The sequence below is a fragment of the Mustela lutreola genome, chromosome 17 (assembly GCF_030435805.1).
Source record: "Mustela lutreola isolate mMusLut2 chromosome 17, mMusLut2.pri, whole genome shotgun sequence".
In the NCBI taxonomy this organism is placed as follows: Eukaryota; Metazoa; Chordata; class Mammalia; order Carnivora; family Mustelidae; genus Mustela; species Mustela lutreola.
The window spans coordinates 38,284,166-38,303,220 of record NC_081306.1 but is presented as its reverse complement, the minus strand read 5'-3'; the positions used below and the strand labels follow the sequence as shown (position 1 = coordinate 38,303,220).

Genomic DNA, 19,055 nt, shown 5'->3' with positions numbered 1-19,055 from the left:
GGCACTTCCGGTGCCCACGCGCCGCCGCCGCGCAGCTCCGGGGCCGTCACTTTGTGTAGCGCGGGGCGCGCAGGCCCGGCCCGGCCCCGGCGTCCGGCGGCGGCTCGGCCGGCCCGGGGCGCGCGCGCGGTGAGTGGGCGGCAGGTGCGGGTGGCCAGGCGCGGGGCGCGGGGCCGGGTCGGACCGCCTCTCCACGCCGGCGCGGGAGGCCGCGGGGCTGGCGGGGCCCGGCCTGGGCCTGGCGGGGCCGGAGCGGCGCGCTGGCCGGGCATTCGGGGGCCGCGCCCACGGCCGAGGCGGGCCGCGGATCCCCCGCCCCAGACCGCCCGAAGGGGGCGGGCTCCGACCCCCCGGGGCGGGCGGAGGCCGGCGGCGCGGAGCAGGCGGGCTGGGGAGGACACGCGCGAGTCCTCGGGAGGTGCCCGCCGCCGGCTAGGCCCTAGGGGCGGGGGTTGGGCCGTGGCCGCCCCCGGGGACACACCCATCCAGAAGGGGCTGTCACCGCCACCGCCTCTGGGGAAGACCCAAGCCAGATAGCTTGCCCCCTGGAGAGATGGAAATGCTTGGCTGGGGGCCCCCATGAGCTTGCTCAGTGACCTTGGGGGCCTCGTCTGGGTCCTCGGTCTCTGCCAGTGGAAGCTCCGGTGGGCTCCTGCGCTGTCTTCTATTGCTGGTAGTCCCGTAGGGGAACCCATCCCTGGGGTAGGGCAGGGTCTGGGCTGCCCCATGTGGCCACATAAGTGGGAAGGGGGCGGGCCTTCGGTAGAGGACTCGGTGGATAGGAAGAAGGGGAGGTGTGCAGGAGGTTCAGGCCCCTGGCTGCACCTGTGTGGGGAGACCTTGGTACTTAGTTTGACTCAACAAGTGTTGGCAGATGTGGGGAGCTAGTCAGCATGGTGAGGGGCCGGCCTGGGGGAGCTGGGATGGCCCCACGCATCCAGCTGCAAATCCGGGAGTAAATCCTGGAGGGTAGGGCAGCCTGATCCATGGACTCACAGTGAGGATTGTAGTAGTCAAGGAGGGAAGGCTTCTTGGAGGAGACAAAAACCTGGAGGGCCTTGAATAACGGGTGTGGGAGGGACCAGGCCTAGATATATGTGCACCCACACATTTCTCCTCCTTCTCTAAGTAGGTTCCTTGAATTTGGGACTTTTGTGGAGAGTTTCTAACAGTTCCCAAACTTTTTTTTTCTGTTCGTGTGGTCCTCCCTTCCCTCCGTGGAGGGTGTCTCGTTATCCTCAGTTGTAAAGCACCCGTAGTACTGTATCCTAGGATGGGGGCCCCCGGGAAAATAAAGGACTGGGATGATGTGGGGGTTTATGTTGATGAGGCTGCTTACCTGACCCTCTGTGACTTCTGACCCAGAATCAGATGGCTGCAAGGAGGCAGAGTGAGTGTCAGTGGGCTGACAGGCTGGAAAGAGAAGAAAGGAAAGCGTGTGGGTCTGGGGGAGTGTGCCCAGCACCCAGCCATATGGGGAGGCAGAAAGCATCTGGTGCCTGAGTGACTGAAGTCTGTTTTCCAGAATGATTCTGTTCTGGATTTCAGGTTGGGGTATGTGAGGTGTCTGGCTGTGCTAGGTCACAGTTCTGTCTGCAGGGTGACTGCTGAACTCCCATAGCTGCTGAGACTTTCCCTTCTCTGGTCACCAGCACATGCATTTTTGGGGAGCAGGGACTTCAGGCCCCAGCCTCTTTGAAGGCAGAGACTCTCAGTACTTCTGGCATGGGTTCTGTTTGGAAGGACCCTGAAGAGTGATCAGTTTATTCTGGAATGTGGCAGTGGGGCCAGAATACTGAGGTGTTTTGTTTTGTTCTAGTGAGTTCTACGCCCAGTGCGGGGCTTGAACTCATGACCCAGAGATCAAGAGTCGCATGCTCTACTCACTGAGCCAGCCAGGCGCCCCTGAATTTTTAAGATCTCATGTGCTTCACGTTGATTACAGACTTTAGACTCACTTCCTTAATAAGTATTTGAGCGTTAACTCTGTGTCTGACATGGGGGGATTCTGGGATGAGCAAAGGGAACTTCCGTCTTCCCGCACTTGACTGTGTGTTTGGGGAGACAGGTGGTAAGGAGGCAGTTCCTTGAATATATAAAAATGAGGTGCCGTGAGGATAGAGTTCAGGGAACTGGGTGAAACGGGGGCCCAGGAGGCTCCCCACAGAGGATCAGAGAAGAAGAGGGGAAGCAAGTTCCAGGGAAAGGGACTAGGATCGGCAAAGGTCCAGAGCTGGGACCAAGCACCGGGCCACTTTATTCCAAAGCCCTGGGGTTTTCTTCTGTTGCGACTGGGTCCTTGGATACAGCAGACCTGCTGTGGGAGTCTGCTTTGGATGGTGACCAGGCAGGAGACGGCTCGGCTGGGCTTGGGGTGGCATCTGGGTTCAGCCTGGATTTGTAGCCTGAGGCCTGGGTGAGGAAAGCCCTCTGCTGGATTCTGAGGTGGGTGGCAGTTAGGAAACCTTTGCTGAGCATTCTCAGTGCCCTGAGTGCTGGGTAGGGCAGCTGCGTCTTCCTGGAGGTGGCTAGAGTAGCGCTTGGCACGTGTGTTTCTATACTCCATGCCTTCACATGGCCAAAGAGTTATGGAGGCCAAGAACTGTAGGTTTTGGGGAGAGGCTGGGGCAGCCCACCTAGGCATAGCTCTTCACCTGTGACACCGAGTTCCGTGACTGTGAATTCACAATTCGGTCAGCTAGAGGGGAGCATGAGGGGTGGGACAGAGGTGGCATCTAGGTGCCCATGCAGTTCAGCCGCTGGACCTGGACGTTGTCTCTGGGAGGCCTTCATGAACGCTCCAAGTTCCTTATTTTTAAAGTATGGATTTAAAGCAGCAGCTTGGAACTGTTCACCCAAAAAGGAGCCTTGGACTGGTTAAAACTGTGGCCCTGTTCTGGCCTTGGGCCTCCTGGTAAAGGGCGTTCACCTGGGAGGGAGGAGTGGCCCCTGGGCCTGTAGCCTCCTGTCCATCAGGTCCACAGCCCTTGGCTCTGGGCCATGCGGCCGCATGGCTATGTCTCTGCCCAGCACCTGGGCTGACCCAGCTGTGACAGTGGCATGAGTAGGACCTTGTAAGCCACTGGGGCACTGGTGGTTCTGTCCTGGTGGGATTTTCTTATCCTTAAACTTGAAGAGATGTCACAGGGTGTTTTAGATCATTGTCGCTTCTGCAGCGATGAACCAGATCTCCGTGATCGGTTGAACTATCTCCAGATGCTCTGGGCGGAGTGAGGGGCAAGGGAGACACAGAAGGTGACCCACACTCAGCACCTCTGGTGTGCTGCTTCTGGCAGCAGGAGCCTGACCTGCTGGCCTTCCCAGCAGTGGCGAATAAGACCACCGGTCTCATTACACACCTGCCCGTGCCCAGGCCTCTCCTCCCTCACCCCTGCTGGCACAGCGTGGGTGCTGAGAGCTGGGCGAGCATTTTCCCCTGTATGTCAGGTGGGCCGTACCTCCCAGGCTGCGCTCAGCTCTTTCAGCCAAATGTGGGCCACTCTCGGCCATGTTGCCTGGACTCCCTGTTTTCATGGCCCCTGAGGATAAAGACCCAGGCTAAATCCCTGATTTACTGCAAGAAAGCGCGGCGGTTCATATCCAGCACATAAATGCTGACAAGGAATACCTGAGACCGCATAATGGGGTCACGGAGAGGGACTCTGTGGTTACTTTCTCTGGGTACAGAATGTTCCAGTTGTGCCATGTGAGACTGTGGAAAGAGCCTTGGTCGTCTCTCAGCCTTGGCGGCATTACTGTCGAGTGGGGGCGCTGAAGCCTGCCTCCCGCGGGACGCTGCAAGGCTCGAGCGTCGCACGTGAGTGTGCGGTGGGCAGCTGGTCACTGCCGCCTGTCTGTGTTTCAGGCCGAGCTGAGGCTCTCCTCCGGGGAAGATGGCAGCCCTGCGCTCAACTCCAGACGCACCAGCCGCACAGCTGGCGAAGGCGGGGGATGGGCTGGAATGGGCTCCTGCTCAGGAGGAGGAAGAGGAAGAAGAAAAGGGGGAAGAGGTGGAGATAGAGGAGGAGGAGGAGGAGGAGATCGCCGCGGAAGAAGGGGAGGGCGAGGAGGTGGGGGGGGACGGCGAGGGGGGGCGGGCCGGGCCCGTGGACCAGGTGGAGGTGGAGCTGGAGGAGGACGAGGCCATGGAGGAGGTGGTGGCCGAGGAGCGGAGTCTGACCTCGGGGACCCAGGAGTGCCTTGGCCGTGGCGGTGATGCCAAGTCCCCAGTTCTGCAGGAAAAGGGTAAGAAAAAGGAAGCGGCTCCTGGGGGAGGGGGCAGCAGGGGAGGGCAGGTGGCGCCACCATCGCCCAAGGAGGAGCCAGGAGCTCCGGACCCTGCTTGCTGTCCGGGCAAAGGGGACGGTGGCAGCGAGGCCTGATGGCGTAGGCAGGCCCCTAAGCGATCCTCCCCTCAGCGTGGCAGGCCACCTGGCTTCCAGCCACACCTAGGGATGAGGACTTGGAGGAGGAGGAGGAGGAAGAGCAGGAGGAGGAAGAGCAGGAGGAGGATGACGATTCCTTGACAGCTGGATCTCAGGTGAGCTGCTGTCTCTGGAGCTCAGTTAACCAGGCGGGGTTTGCTTGGGGCGGGGCGGGGGGAAGGGGGGAATCTCGGCGCCTGGTATTCCGGAGATCCCTGTGGGCAAAGCAGAGACTCTGTGGTCCTCAGGGCTAATTCAGGCTGTGAGCAGAGACGGGGTAGCAAGAAGCGACTGGGGGTCTCTAGCCCCAAGCCCATGGGACATGGTTCCACTTTCCTGGGGTCCGACCCTTCCCAGGCCATCACGTCCTGAGAATGTTGACTGCCCCTCCCTTGGCTGCGCCATGACCCCATACCTGGAGGGCCTGTCACCCGTCCAGGCCCGGGTTTCCTGCCGAGCCCAGTCAGACTGGACGCCAGAGCCCACGGTCAGTTGAGTCAGTGCCACTCATGCACCCAGGCATGGGCCCTCACATTGCTGATGTGACCACTGTCTTCAGCTGGACAGTAAGGAGGGGAGGACACAGCCTCCCTGCACGGGCACAGACTTGAGCTTACTTGTTTTCTGACCTTAGTGTGAGTCGTGGCTCCACCTCCCACATGCTGAGCATTTGCCCGCTCGGAGCCTGGGTTCCTAATCTCCGAGTGGAAATGGGGTCCTTGCCTTTCAGGCCCGCTGCCAGGCTTGGTCGCCTGTCAGTGACGGGATGTTGGGCTGTGTCCCCACGAGCTCTGTGTTGCAGGACCACAGTCACCTCTTCTTCAAGAGACTTCCTGTTGCTCGCCTTCTCGGGGCTCCCCCCTCCCCACCACCTCGGGCAGCTTAGGGCAGCGGCCAGGGCTCTGTTTTCCAGGGGCTGGTGACCTTTGAAGATGTGGCTGTGTACTTCTCCTTGGAGGAATGGGAAAGGCTGGACGCAGACCAGCGGGACCTTTACAAGGACGTCATGCAGGAAAACTATGGGATCTTGGTGTCCTTGGGTAAGCAGGAAGGCTTTCGGTATGATGGGTGCAGACAGCCTAGCCGTTTGAGAGAGTGGCTTCTGAAGCCACAGGGTCTAGGAGAAGGGGGTCCTGGAGCCAGCCTGCCTTTTGGGGAAGTCCTAGGGCGCGGGGTCTCCACTGTGGTCCAGCAGTGCCGCGAGCCGGTGGATGTGTTGTGGGAGCCGCCCATCCGGCTCCGGTCTCTGCCGTCTGCTCCCCAGAGGCCTCCAGGGTGAGGAGTCAGGTGCTGGAGGAGATGGAAGCGTGTGGAGGGGCTCAGCAGGGCCGCTGCGGGTACCAGGGCAAAAGTCTAGACTTGTGAATGTGGGATTTCCCAGGGGGGAGGCTGGGAGCCGGGAGGGCTGGTCCAGGAAGGATGGAGAAGAGGGAAGGGAGAGTGAGGAGCCGGTTGGCACGGCGGGGGTGGCACCATGTGGGGCGAGGGGGGCCCCTGCCCAGCGCAGCCCTGCAGCCGCCGGCTGTTTTCCTCCTGGCCAGGATACCCAATCCCCAAGCCGGATCTGATCTTCCGGCTGGAGCAAGGGGAGGAACCCTGGGTCCCAGATAGCCCCCGTCCTGAGGAAGGAGACATTGTCACTGGCGTCTACACAGGTGAGTGGGAGATGGAATCTCGTGGGGTTTCTGCTGACACAGCTCCTCAGAGCTTTGCCAGACTTTGGCCTTGATCTTAGCCCTGTGCCGTGGCCTTGGTGCTGGTGGTCCAGGATGTGGAGTGGGCCACGTGGAGACAGGGAGGCCGCCATGGGCTAACCTCTGCCTTTGTGGCCCATGGAATGGGTCCGTGGGTCCATTCTAGCCCATGGACGTCCAAGGTTGGCGAATCCTTAGAGGACCCACAGGTTTCTCTTAGGAGCCTTGGAAAATGTCCCTGTCCCTGCCTTGGAGCCTCTGATTGTTTTTTGTGTTTTGTAAGTGAGGGCCATTTGTTGAGTGTTTGGCTTAGAGAAAGTAAGTTGCAGGAGCTGGGCAGACTCTGGCTGAGAGAAACCCGCCTTTCTGGTTCCCACACTTGAACTGGTCCTGTGGCTTCTGCACCCACTGGGCTGTCTCTGAGCAGAGGGTCTGGGGGACAGGCCTCGGCCTGGGTGCGCAGCTTTGCCCCTTCCAGAAAGGAGATTTTGGAGGGAAGCGTTCAGGGTGTGTTCAAGGGTGGCAAATTTCCCTGGGGACTGCCCATGTGGTTCTGGGTGTTTCTCTAAGCCTCTGAGCTTCTCTTTGCTCACATGGAGAATGAAGTATGGACCGAAATTCATGATTTCCAAGCAGAGGATGTGGGACTGTTGCTTCTGTGGGACTGTTGCTTCTGTGGCAGTGCCTCACGAGGTCTGTGAGTCGGGCTCAGTGTGTGGGAGAGATCCTGGAGGGTGTATCTGCCTGGGGGCTTGAGTGACGTCCCCCACTGGTGGCTCTTGCCAATCACGGACCTGGATAGACTCAGAGTAGCTTATGGACGTGTTTTAAAATAAAAACACAGAGAAACACAGACCATGTTACTGTGCCTGCAAGTGGACTCTTCGAAGTGTTTTCCCGTTTACTCTGTATCCTGGCGACAAGCCTGTGCGGTAGCAGGGCACAGGCAGCCAGCTGACCTCGCAGCTGAGGACGCTGACTTTGAAAGCTGGGCCCAGCCCCAGGGCTCGCTTGCCGTGGTGTCACTGGACAGCCTTCCCGTCCTGGCTCTCCATGTGCTGTGGGGATCTCTCTGGGAATCGTTCCTGGGCTTCGGACTTGGGTGGGCTCTGGCTGGCAAGACCATGGCAGCTGCTTCCGGGACGAGTCTGGGACAGAGGGGATGTTTCTCAAGGGCTCTCAGTGGGAGGTGGGCCCTGCTTATGGGCAGAGCTCAGAAAAGCCACCTGCAGATAAAGGGGCCATGGGCCTGTCTTTGCCAGTCTCTCATCATGTTAATAGGTGTGCCCCCATTCTCCGCGCTTCTTGGAGGGTCGTGGAGTATAGGTATTTGCAGGTTCCGGTGTGGGTGGTCCCCACAATGTGACCTGTGCACCTGGGTGGGGTCGGCAGCACCCTGAGGAGGCTGGCTAGCTGGGCCAGTGCCTCCCTGTCTTCCTCTGCCTTGCTGCTGTAGTAGGGCTGCATGGCCTCGAGTGCTCCCCCTATCCCCGCCGCTTGCCACCCGGCGAGCCCGAGGTCGGTGCAGGCCCTGGGCATAGTTTTAGAGACATCCCTGTCTGCGGGGGTCAGCTCAGGTAGGGCAAACCCATCTGAGGCCTTTTTTTTCTTTTAACATCTATTTATTTGTTCATTTGTTTATTTGAGAGAGACAGAGTGTGTGTGCAAGAACAGGGCGGGGGCACAGGGAGAGGGAAAGAGAGAGAGAGAGAAAGAATCCTCAAGCCCACTCCCCTGCCTGATGCAGGGCTTGATCCTAGGACTCCGAGACGGTGACCTCAGCTGAAATCAAGGGCAAGCCACTTAACTGACGGAGCCCCCAGGCACGCCGTCTAAGGCCTTTCTTAACGATGACTGTAGTCTGTTTGCTAAAGGTCTTCTCCCCGTTACTCATTTCTGTGTGGCCGAGTCTGTTGAGAATTGAGAACTGCTGGCTCTGGATGGGGCAGATGCTAGCGGTCCTGGGCCCGACAGAGTTTCTGGATCTCTAGACTGTAGCCTGGCAAAACACCAGTGTACTCCTCTTGTGCTTTTTGAAGAACTGGGCCAAAAGGTTTGGACTCTGGCCAGATTGTCCCCCTCAGACGCCCCATCCCGTCTGCCGTACTGACCAAAGTCCCCTGCTCTGCCCTTCCGGCTCTGGGCTCGGCCCCTCCACCGTAGGCCGTGAGCCCTGCACACTGCGCTCTCCTCGGCCCCACTTCCTGTGCCTTTCTCCTCGCCTGGCTTGGATAGCAGCACCTCGCTCCTGTTTGCCATAGCCCCGTGTAGTCGCCCGCCAGGTCCCCTGTTGGTGGCGGGACCCCATTTCCTGGCCACAGCTGCACTGCCGGCTGACGTCACACCTCCTGAGGATGCTGCCACCACCACCTGGGGCCGGTGGTCCGGCTTCGTGTCCTTGTTGGGTTGGCTTTCTGCTCTCTGAGGTGGACCCTCTTGGCCTCTGATTTCTCAGCTGCCTTCCTGGCTGCTTCTGCACCTGCCCTCGCTTGTTCCCAAGACCAGGATGGTCCTGCGTCGTCTTCTGTTCTCTCTAGGAGACCGTGGCCAGAGCTTACGTCAATGCTGCCCGTCCTCAGCTTCCTTCTCCAGCCCTCACCTTATCTGCTTGTCCATCCGTACCCTTGATCGCTCCACTTCTGTGATGGTCATTTCAGAGTGAACCTGAACCTGAGGGGACTTCTCCTACCTCAGTCCCCTCTTGCAGTGTCCTTGACACCTGAGTGCCAGTGGCTCTGTGCCTGATTAGTCCTTGTCACTCTGCCTTCCTCTTTCTATCCTGTCCCAGGCTTTCATGAGGCCAGCAGGCCTGTGGCCACAGGTGTTCCCGAGCTGCCTCTGCCTTTTCCTCTAGGGGATTCCCCATGAACTTGGCACAGCATCTGGGCCTTGCTGTGGCCTTGAGGCCGCTGCCCCTCTAGGCTCATCTCCACCCTTAGCTCTTCAGGCTCGGCCCCACAGACAACCTTTCTCTTCAAGCCTGCCTCAGGGCCTTTGTGCCTGCTGTTTCCCCTGCCAGGAGTGCCTTTTGTGTGGCTGGCTCCGCTGTTAGGACCCCCACTGAGTCATGTGTTCCTGAACACACAGACTTCAGGAACATGCCCTCCGGCATTACTCCAGGATGTTCCCTGCATGTAGAGCAAACAGCACTGTCTGAAATAGTCCTGGCTAGATGTTTGCTTCCTCATTTCCTGTCTGCTGCTGCCTGCCTCCTCTGTAAGAGCTGGCACTGGGTATTGTCTACCCTGTGCTGTCTCCACGGTGCCTGGCGCGGGCCTGGCACCCAGCGGGGCTGGCGGCTGATCCCCTTCCTCCTTGGCTGCTGTTCCTCCCCCTCGTGTGAGGGCGGAGGACGGAAGAGAAATACGGCATGCAGGCTTACACCTGCTTAAAGATGACCCGGGAAAGGAGGGACAGAAAATTTCACACCAAGGTGGGGGAATCTCAGGGTTGGTGAGCACCGTCAGCGGTTCTGGAGAGGTGGAGGTCAGGAGCGGCCGTGCGCTGCAGGCCCGGCCCCAGCCGGCAGGTGGTGTTTACCTCACACAGCCTGTGAGCACCTGGGCTGGGCACCTGGGCTGGGCACCTGGGCTGAGCACCTGAGCTGGGCTGTCAGCCAAGGGAAAACTGGGGTCAGGGGAATATTAGTCCCTAGCGTGGACCTTCCCTGCCTTTGCCACACCCCTGAGGGGGCCCTGGGTGTCCCTGAATCCCCCTTTTTTGTCTGAGCCAGGAGAAGGCATTTGGGTCCCTTCTTGCCTCCGCCCCCTGGGCATGGTGTAGGCAGAAGGGCAAGGAACCAGGAAACTTTCCAAGTGAGGGAGAGCCGGGCCTCAGGCTCCTGTTAGTAGCTCTTCCTTGATATTATACTCATAGTACAGATGAGGAGACTGAGGCGAGAGGTCACTAGCCAGTGATGGGGGACGGGCCCTGTGCTCGGAGGACAGAGCCCAGCACAGAGACCTGGCCCTGTCGGGAGCTGCCGCCTCCCTCACGCTTGAATACAGGCCTGGTTACCAGACTCCTGCTCAGTGGGAAGGAAGGGCAGCTGGCCAGCAGCTCCTGAGGCAGGAGCCCACCTGCACCTTGGGGCACGCCAACCCTGTCCACATCCTCGCCTTGTAACTGTCCCTCGGGGGGGTGGGGGGCTCTCCGCAAATGCACCTCGAGTCTCTGGGTCTGGATGGCAGAGTTGGCGCTGGTGTTGACAGCAGAGATGGGTTTATTAGTCGGAGCTGACTCACCAGGGGCCCCAGGTGAGGGTGGGCCCGGGGGCAGGCCTCCGGGTTCGCTGACAGGGGCAGAGGTGGCTTGGGGGTGCGAGTCATAGAAAATGGTGGCACGGTTCTCAGGACGTCGTGTGTCTGTCGTGTATCTGTCAAAGCCCCCCGCGTGGCTCGGGGGCTTTCATCTTCTCCGAGGTCTTGTGATTAGAGCCTTGGTAGGGCATTTACTGGAGGTGCCTTGGGGGCTCTCCTGACAAGGCTACTGCTCAGGCCCTGGGATTGTCATCGGGCCTCAGAGCACTGGTTTCAGCCTAGCTAATCATCACCCAGGGTCATAGTCCTTGGGAGCAAATGTCTCAGAGAGATGAGACAGCAGCTTCCCACTTCCCAGGGTCCTCTTCTCTACCCTGTCCCTGTGCGTTCTGAAAGGAGCAACTGTGTTTGACCCTATGGGCCACTGTTACAGTATGTCCCCTCACCCACCTTGTAGAAGCATTCTCTGCCCTGGCTCTCGGCTCACAAGCAGACCTGGTAAGTGTTCACTTGGATTCCAGCAAACTCCCTGGGAACCTCCAGAGACCCTTCCATTGGACACCCCCACTCCAGGGTCCCACCTCCAGACCCTGACCCACTTTGGTGACAGAAAGAAGGGAATGGAACCCAGTCTTGGGGCAGGCTGGTCTTTGTCTGCCTCCCCCTCCAGTGGCCCTGCTCCTCCCGGCGATCGTGGGGTGCAGCCGGCCCTGACTGCCCAGGACACAGCTGCCCTTACTGCCCCACATTGGGTGTCACTCGTGCTCCCCACCACCTTGGCATGTGCTCAGTGTTTTCTCACTCCTGGACAAGTGGCTGTGCCAGCTGTGTTGCTCCCCTCTGCAGGGGCTTGAGGTGGAGGTTGGGTAAGGGCTCACCTTTCCCAGTGTGTGGGGGGCTTTCTGCTGCTCCTAGACCCCAAGGAAGAGGTGTTGTGGGTAAGTCACTGGGACCTCGCCCACCCTTCCCAGTTCTGAGTGGCTGAGGTGGCCTGTTGGCGGGCCCTCATTTGGCCTGCGTGTCTACTTTGTCTCCAGCAGGGATGACCCTGGGCTGGGCCTTGGGGTACACACTAACCCCACTAAGACAGTGAACTTGTTCCTTAGCTTGAACTCCCTCTGCCTTGGCGAGTCTCTAATTCAAACTAACAAATTCTTGTGCTAAAATTCTTTCTGAGACTCATGGGAAGAATTCCCAGCTGACCTGAATATTTGCTGACCCGCCTGTCTCTGCACCAGACCCTCTCGTCTCACGGGGGTGCTCTGAGCTTCCCAGGGAGGAGCTGGGCCATTTCTGTGCTTGTGCCAGGGACCAGCCACTTCATGTCACCCACTCGTGGCCCTGGGTGACAGCTGGAGATAAACTGAGTGTAGTTCAGCAAACTTCATCTCTTATTTTAAAGCTTATTTTTATTATAACAGTATAATATTATAACTGTAGAAAACTTGAATATGCAATTACAAAAAAATAAAATAACCCGTTTCTGTATGCCTTTAAATGACGCGTGTTTTTTTTTCCGTAGCCGCAATCATGCCCGAACAGTTGTGTGTCTGCCTTTATTTCCCCCCATGCTGTGCTGTTTTCCCTTGTGACCATGTCACCGTACATGCATAGTGCCATACAGAATACAGGGCGAGGGCTGAGCCAGGCTGGGCAGCCCTCCTGGGCCCCGACCTGCCTCCGGGGGCGGGACTCGGTCCTTCAGGCTCATCTAGCCAGGTGATGCCTGACACCGGCCACAGTTTCCGTGGGGGACCCAGGTGGGGCAGGAGAGGGGTTTTGCACCCTTGGAGCTTAAACCTTCCAGATGCTAGTATTCTGGAGCGGTCGGCAGTACGGTGTGCGACCACTGTGGACACACACGGGGCAGAGTGTGCGTGAGAAAGTGGGCACACAGGTGCTTTGGAACACCTGGGGCCACCGTGGGTCAGCGTTCTCCCTTCTCTTCCTTACGAGACTTTGTGCCTGTCCCATAAACAGTAGTTCCCTCCTGAGTATGATGACAAGCGCATCAGCACCCCATTTTCCAAACTAGAAAACCCTACAGGCCAACTCCATATCCACACTCTGCCCTGAAGGGAGAGGTCAGTTTGGTGGAGGAGGTGGAGAGCTGTTAAGACCTTGGTGGCGGAGTGGGGGGCAGTGTCCTTGGCCTTCTGGGATAGGAAAGTGCTTGCAGTTCACCTTAACCAGCTTGGGATTGTTTCCCGAATGCACAGGCACTCAGAAAAAGCCAGGCTTTGGGGTGGCTTACAGGGAAGCTTGGGCTGTGGATGAGCGCAGGGAGCTAGGGCCCAGCGGCCCCTCCAGGTCTCCTGGGCTCAAGGCAGCCTTGTCAGGTTCTGCTCCGAGAGTCGGAAGGAGACCCACGTCTGCTGGGCAGCCTGAGGCTGGTGGAGAAGGACTCCGAGGGGAAGGGATGCCGAGCAAAGCCCAGGTGCTTACAAAGGCAGGTCCTCAGCTGCAGGACCTTGGGGCTGTGCTGGCCCTGGAGACTTGCTGGGCTTGGACCGAGCAGGGCGGGGCTGGAATGCTCTGGAAGACATAGGGGTTTTGGGGAGAACAGCTCAGGGGTCTCTCTTTTCCTGGGTACAGGACCGCTGTTGTGAGCTTAGGTGACCAGTTTTGTAGTGTTCCTGCTCCTCAGCAGGGCAGCAAGCCCTGGAGATCTGCCAGAGGAATTAGTGAATTGGTGCCATTGGAGGATAGAGTGAGCAGTAATCTTGGCCTCCCTTAAGAGGGACACCCGCCCGCACATTTCTCCTGTCTGCAGCCTTCCTCCTAACTGAGGGAGGCAGTGGCTCTACTGCCCCAGGGATGCTGGAATGGGTCCTTGTGGACCAGAGAGGCATCCTGTCCAGAAACTGGGGATGGAGGCCAGGGGAGCTTGGGGTCCCGCCCAAGTGTGATTTCGCTAGGGAGGAGCCTGCAAGGGGTTGTCCTGGCCTCCTCTTACTTCTCCCTTCGGGCCTTCCTTTGTCCCCTCAGGGGCCTGGTTCTGGACTGACGACCTGGACGACCACGAGGAGGAGGAGGATGAAGACTTCTTGGCGGAGGTGGCGGAGGAAGAAAACGAGCCTCCGGGGCTCTGGTCAGCGGCCTACGGCGTGGGGGACGTTCCTGGGACGTGGGGCCCCGATGACTCGGATTCAGCGCAGACTCTGGAGGGATGGGGTCCTGACCCCGGGGGCCTCGGGGGCCTGGCCGAGGGGCCAGAGGCGAAGCCCTTCCTGCAGGGCCGGGAGCCTGGCGCGAGCCTGCTGGCGCCCTGGGCGTTCCCTGCCACTGTGGCTGCCCCGGCCGGGCGGCCCGAGACCACATGCGACGTGTGCGGCAAAGTGTTCCCGCACCGGTCCCGGCTGGCCAAGCACCAGCGCTACCACGCGGCCGTCAAGCCCTTCGGCTGCGACGAGTGCGGTAAAGGCTTCGTGTACCGCTCGCACCTGGCCATCCACCAGCGCACGCACACGGGAGAGAAGCCCTTCCCGTGTCCGGACTGTGGCAAGCGCTTCGTCTACAAGTCACACCTGGTCACTCACCGGCGCATCCACACGGGCGAGCGGCCCTACCGCTGCGCCTTCTGCGGTGCGGGCTTCGGGCGCCGCTCCTACCTGGTCACGCACCAGCGCACACACACAGGCGAGCGGCCCTACCCGTGCCCGCACTGCGGCCGCAGCTTCAGCCAGAGCTCGGCGCTCGCGCGGCACCAGGCGGTGCACACGGCCGACCGGCCACACTGCTGCCCCGACTGCGGCCAGGCCTTCCGCCTGCGCGCCGACTTCCAGCGCCACCGGCGCGGCGGCGGTTGCACAGAGCCCAGCGGAGACGGCCCTCGGCGGGAGCCCTGCGACACGGTGCCCGTGCCAGGGCCCGAAGAGGCCGAGGCCGGGCCAGAGGGGCCTGAGGAGGCCGAGGCCGGCGAGGTGGATGGAGAGGCCGAGGTCGAGGCTAGAGAGGAGGTGGCGGCGGCGGCGGCAGTGGGGCCCACCCCCGGGAGCAAGGAGGACCCCGAGCCGGACAGACGGTTCCTCGAGCTGGGCAACGGCCTGGGGGAGGGCGAAGGCCCTTCCTCGCACCCACTTGGCTTCCACTTTCCCGTGCACCCCAAGTCCTGGCTGCACCCGGACAGCTTCCCGATCCTGGGCCTCCCGGACTTCGGGGAGCGGCTACCGGCCGATGGGCGTCCCCTGCCGGTCCCCCTGGGGGGCCGGCTCGCCCTGGTGGAGGGCGCGGGGCTAGCCTGCGACCCTTTCGGCGGTGGCGGGCCAGGGGCCGGGGGCGGCGGCGGGCTTCGCGCCTTTGCGCCGGCCGTCGGGGGACTGCTGGGCGAGCCGGCGCCCGCCGCGCTGGCCGAGGAGGAGAGCCCGTGGATCTGCTCCGACTGCGGCAAGACGTTCGGGCGCCGCGCCGCGCTGGCCAAGCACCAGCGCTACCACGCGGGCGAGCGGCCGCACCGCTGCGCGGACTGCGGCAAGAGCTTCGTGTACGGCTCGCACCTGGCGCGCCACCGCCGCACGCACACGGGTGAGCGGCCCTTCCCGTGCCCCGAGTGCGGCGCGCGCTTCGCCCGCGGCTCGCACCTGGCGGCACATGTGCGGGGCCACACGGGCGAGAAGCCCTTCGTGTGCGGCGTGTGCGGCGCGGGCTTCAGCCGGCGCGCGCACCTGACGGCGCACGGGCGCGCGCACACGGGTGAGCGGCCCTACGCGTGCGGGGAGTGCGGCCGGCGCTTCGGCCAGAGCGCGGCGCTGACGCGGCACCAGTGGGCGCACGCCGAGGAGAAGCCGCACCGCTGCCCCGACTGCGGCAAGGGCTTCGGCCACAGCTCGGACTTCAAGCGGCACCGGCGCACGCACACCGGCGAGAAGCCCTTCCGCTGCTCGGACTGCGGCCGCGGCTTCGCGCAGCGCTCCAACCTGGCCAAGCACCGGCGCGGTCACACCGGCGAGCGGCCCTTCCCGTGCCCCGAGTGTGGCAAGCGCTTCTCGCAGCGCTCGGTGCTCGTCACGCACCAGCGCACGCACACGGGCGAGCGGCCCTACGCCTGCGCCAACTGCGGCCGCCGCTTCTCGCAGAGCTCGCACCTGCTCACCCACATGAAGACGCACCGCGGGGCGGCCGGCGCGCCCGGCTCCGCGCCGGCGGCCCCCGCGTCCAAGACCGAGGCCCCCGCCAAGGGGACGTCAGGCGCGGGCAGCGGGCCGGGGGAGCGCGGCAGCACCCTGCTAGAGTTCGCGGGCGGAACGAGCTTCGGCTCTGAGCCCACGGCCCCCTTCGCGGGGCCGTCGGGCGCCTACGAAGAGAGCATCCTGTGATGGCCTGAGGCCGACGGAGGCGCAGCCCGCCGGGCCGCCGGCCCCCTTGCTCCTCTGGCCTCGGGGTGCTGAGGATCCCAGTCCTGGTGCGGTGCCTTCCCCTCAGCCCCCCGTGCACCGCATCCCCCGCCCCAACCTCGGGTGCCCCTCCTGCCCGGCTCCGGGAAACCGGGCCGCTGAGCTCGTCCGGCCGTCCAGGGGGCGCGTGGGGAGAGGAGAGCCACGCGCGGAGGAGGCGAGGGCAGGGGCCGGCCACCCTCACCGAGACTGCTGCATCCCACGCGGTAGGGATGGCAGGCGAGGTTATTTATTTCACTCGGATTCCGATTTGGGTGGCCTGGGGGACCGGCGGCCGATGAGTCTAGTCTGTAAGTGGGTTGTACAGCGAGGGAGGGGGAGCCCTTGCGTCGAGGGGAGGGTGGGGTGGTCGAGGGCAGAGCATCGGGCTCCTCCAGTGGGTTTGGTTGACGACTTCTTCCCATTCCTCAGTGAGGGACTTCAGGGACCTTGTGGTCATTTGAATGTGTCCGGGAAGTTTTAAGGACTGCGCAGGGCTAGGGGAAGCCTTCTGGGTTTCCGGAGGACGATGTTCTTCCCTACCGAGGGGGGACAGAGATGCGACTGGGAAAGCTTTTATTCTGTCTACTGTGGATATTTATTTCCATCTCTTGTATGGCCTGAGGAATCTGGGAGGAGGAGAAAAAGCCAGAAACCAAATTTGTGGCCCCAGGCGGAGGGGTTGCAGGTGTTCCAGGGTCCTGAGGGAGTTTGAAGCCTTATTCTGGGGGGAGGGTCACTCACTCTCACCCCACTTGAGCACCAGGCACTAATTCTGCCCCGGCCGGTTTTGGTCTCCGCCTCCCCCTTTGAGTCCTTCAGTACTCTCACCTCTAAGCAGCTGGAGGTGGCACACTCAGAGATCCTTGGGGGCCCCTTGCTGGCTGCTACGGCCATGGCCCCAGCCTTCAACTTCCTGGGCCGCCACCTTCCCTGGAGCAGTCAGACACATGGGCCCCTGTCCTCTAAGCCCAGTGCTTATTTAGGTTTAATGACCAATTGTAAAGTGACAGGTTAGCAGCAGGATCAATTTTCACATCCCTACGGGGCTAGGGCCCTGTGATGCCTATGGGTCCCTTGAATGCTGCTTCTGTTGTTATTCTGTACTAGAAGCAAGCAGTGTTTCTGTTTAGAATCCCACGTCACAGGGTGGGCAGTCTGTACAGCGGAAGTCCACCTGCGGGGGTGTGGACTTGAGCCTGTGGCTCAATGACAGGCCAGGCACCCAGCTATGCAAATCCTGCGCCTGGCGGGCACCCCGCCCTCTGGGTTGGGCCATTGGGAGGCACTGGGCAGGCAGCTGAAATATGGCTCACATGAGATCCTTCCCTCCCTGAATGCCTTGTGGGCCAGTGAATGGGGCCAGAAAACAGATTTTGAAGCAACCGCATTCCCTTTTAGACCTAGTTCCTTCTGTTTTAGTGTAGACATGGCCTTGGGAGAGCCAGCAGCCAGACTGCTGGGGCTGGGGGCGGGGTAGGAGGCGCAGTAGTCAGTGGGTGGGAAGGGGGCGTGGCGTGGATGGTGGCGGTAAGAATTCGCCTGGCTGGGTGCGGTGGTGGGGTGGTGTGGGTGCTGAGGAGGGCAGGGGTCCCTGGAGGCGTCAGCAGTGCTGGGTGATGCCTTCCCTGTCCTCACTTTCTTTCCTCTCCCTGTGGGACAGGAACCTCAGGGGCCAAGTTCAAGGCAGTGTAGCCCCACATGGCTGGGGTGTGGCTCTGTGCTCCTCCCCGCCTTGCACACTCCTCAGAGTTCGTACCTTTGGTGCTGCCCTGGGCCCCAGCTGCTTCTGCCCTGGCCAGGAGCCATCAGCAGGAGGACCTAGCTTTAATAAAGACTGGAGAAATGAGCTCTCTGACTGGATTCCATGCTGTGCTGCTCCTTAGTGCCCTCAGGGAGGCTCTGCAAGGTCTTGGGCCTTTTTTTTCTGCAAACAAAAAGAAACACAAAAAAACTTCTTTTTAGGAGTTCCGAGTTCTTTCAGAGACTAGAAATGGCCCGTGAGGAGTCAGCCCAAGATGAGCTTTGGCTCCTGCTGCCTGTGTCTACCAAGTCTTTCCGGGAGTCCCCAACGGGCCCCCCAACACTGCCACAAACTTTGTAACACGCCTATCTTGGGACCTTCCTGTGCTTAGGGTTGTTTTCTCCAGCCTTTCTGAGGTCAGAGGAGAGGGGCCAGGTCCCCCTTCCGGGGGTCCAGACACATGCTGAGTCACAGACGTTTCCTCAGAGGCCTCGATGTTTCGTAGGCTTGTCTGGGCTCCTCTGCTCTGTGCCAGGGCACAGGGCGCCTCCTGTTACCCCCCAATCTCCTTCCTTTGTACTGATTTCTTGACTCCATTCTTCTCACCACATGAGGTCCCCACAATGAGATCTGACCTCCCATTCTTGGCCCACGGATTTGGAAAATATGAACTATGAAGTAAATTCTCTTTCAGATGTGATTTGGAGGCATCAGAGCAGAACCCAATGTTTCAGTTAAAAAAAAAACACTTTGAGTGACAGATGGATGTTAAGACCTAGTTACAAATTGATGGCCTTGAGGATCTTAAAGTCTACTCAGAAAAGGTAAATTATCCCCTGATAGAGCTTATCGTTGTGCGGCCAAATTCCTTTTTATTTGGGGGGCGGGGGAGGGGGCGACCCAATCCTGATGGTCATAGGAAAAAAAAAAAAAAAAAGTAGACAGTCTTCCTGGCTTTGAGACGACTTCCAAATTTCTGGAGTCCCTGATTGATTTCCCCTGAGTATCAATTTGGGGGAATCTGGGGCCATTTGGGAGGCATCTTCAAACATTGCCAAGGAGTGGAAGCCCCCAGGAGATGTGACTTGTGCAAGGTGGTACTTCCAAAGCTTTGAGGCTCCGAGAACCCTCTCTGGCCTCCCCTTTCTTTTGTTATTTTCCCATTTCTCTATTGCTTGCATTTCTCCAGCCTCCTTCCTCGCTCCTGACCCTTTCACTTGATCTCTTCACACACCTCCTTCTAACTCTTTTTCTTTTTTCTTTCTCTAATTGGCTACGAATGGAATAAAGTATTTTGACATTTTGGGGTGATATTTATTAAATAAAGCTTTATGATCCTTGTTCATTATTTAATTTTTTTCCTGATTATAAAATACATGCTAGTTGTAAAAATCCCAGCAGTACAACAAAATGTGTTACGTGCACACTTACGTCCTATAGAGTCACCACATCCCGCCACGGGGCACCAGAGTGGGGCAGGAGCTGTGGGAGCACATTTCTTCCATGCAATGGAAGCGTCTCACCACTGGACATACTTTACATGTCCCCTTGCAACTTGCCCC

At 60.1% G+C, this 19,055-nt stretch overlaps 1 protein-coding gene across 1 annotated transcript; it reads left to right on the top strand.

Moving 5' to 3' along the window:
- Positions 1-18,841, top strand: ZNF316 (zinc finger protein 316). The gene is made up of 6 exons (XM_059154273.1): positions 1-129; positions 3,866-4,245; positions 4,419-4,540; positions 5,338-5,464; positions 5,966-6,079; positions 13,366-18,841. The coding sequence occupies exons 2-6, from the start codon at positions 3,894-3,896 to the stop codon at positions 15,690-15,692; spliced, it is 3,042 nt and encodes a 1,013-aa protein (XP_059010256.1). The 5' UTR covers positions 1-129; positions 3,866-3,893; the 3' UTR covers positions 15,693-18,841.
- Positions 18,842-19,055: the final 214 nt, after the last annotated feature.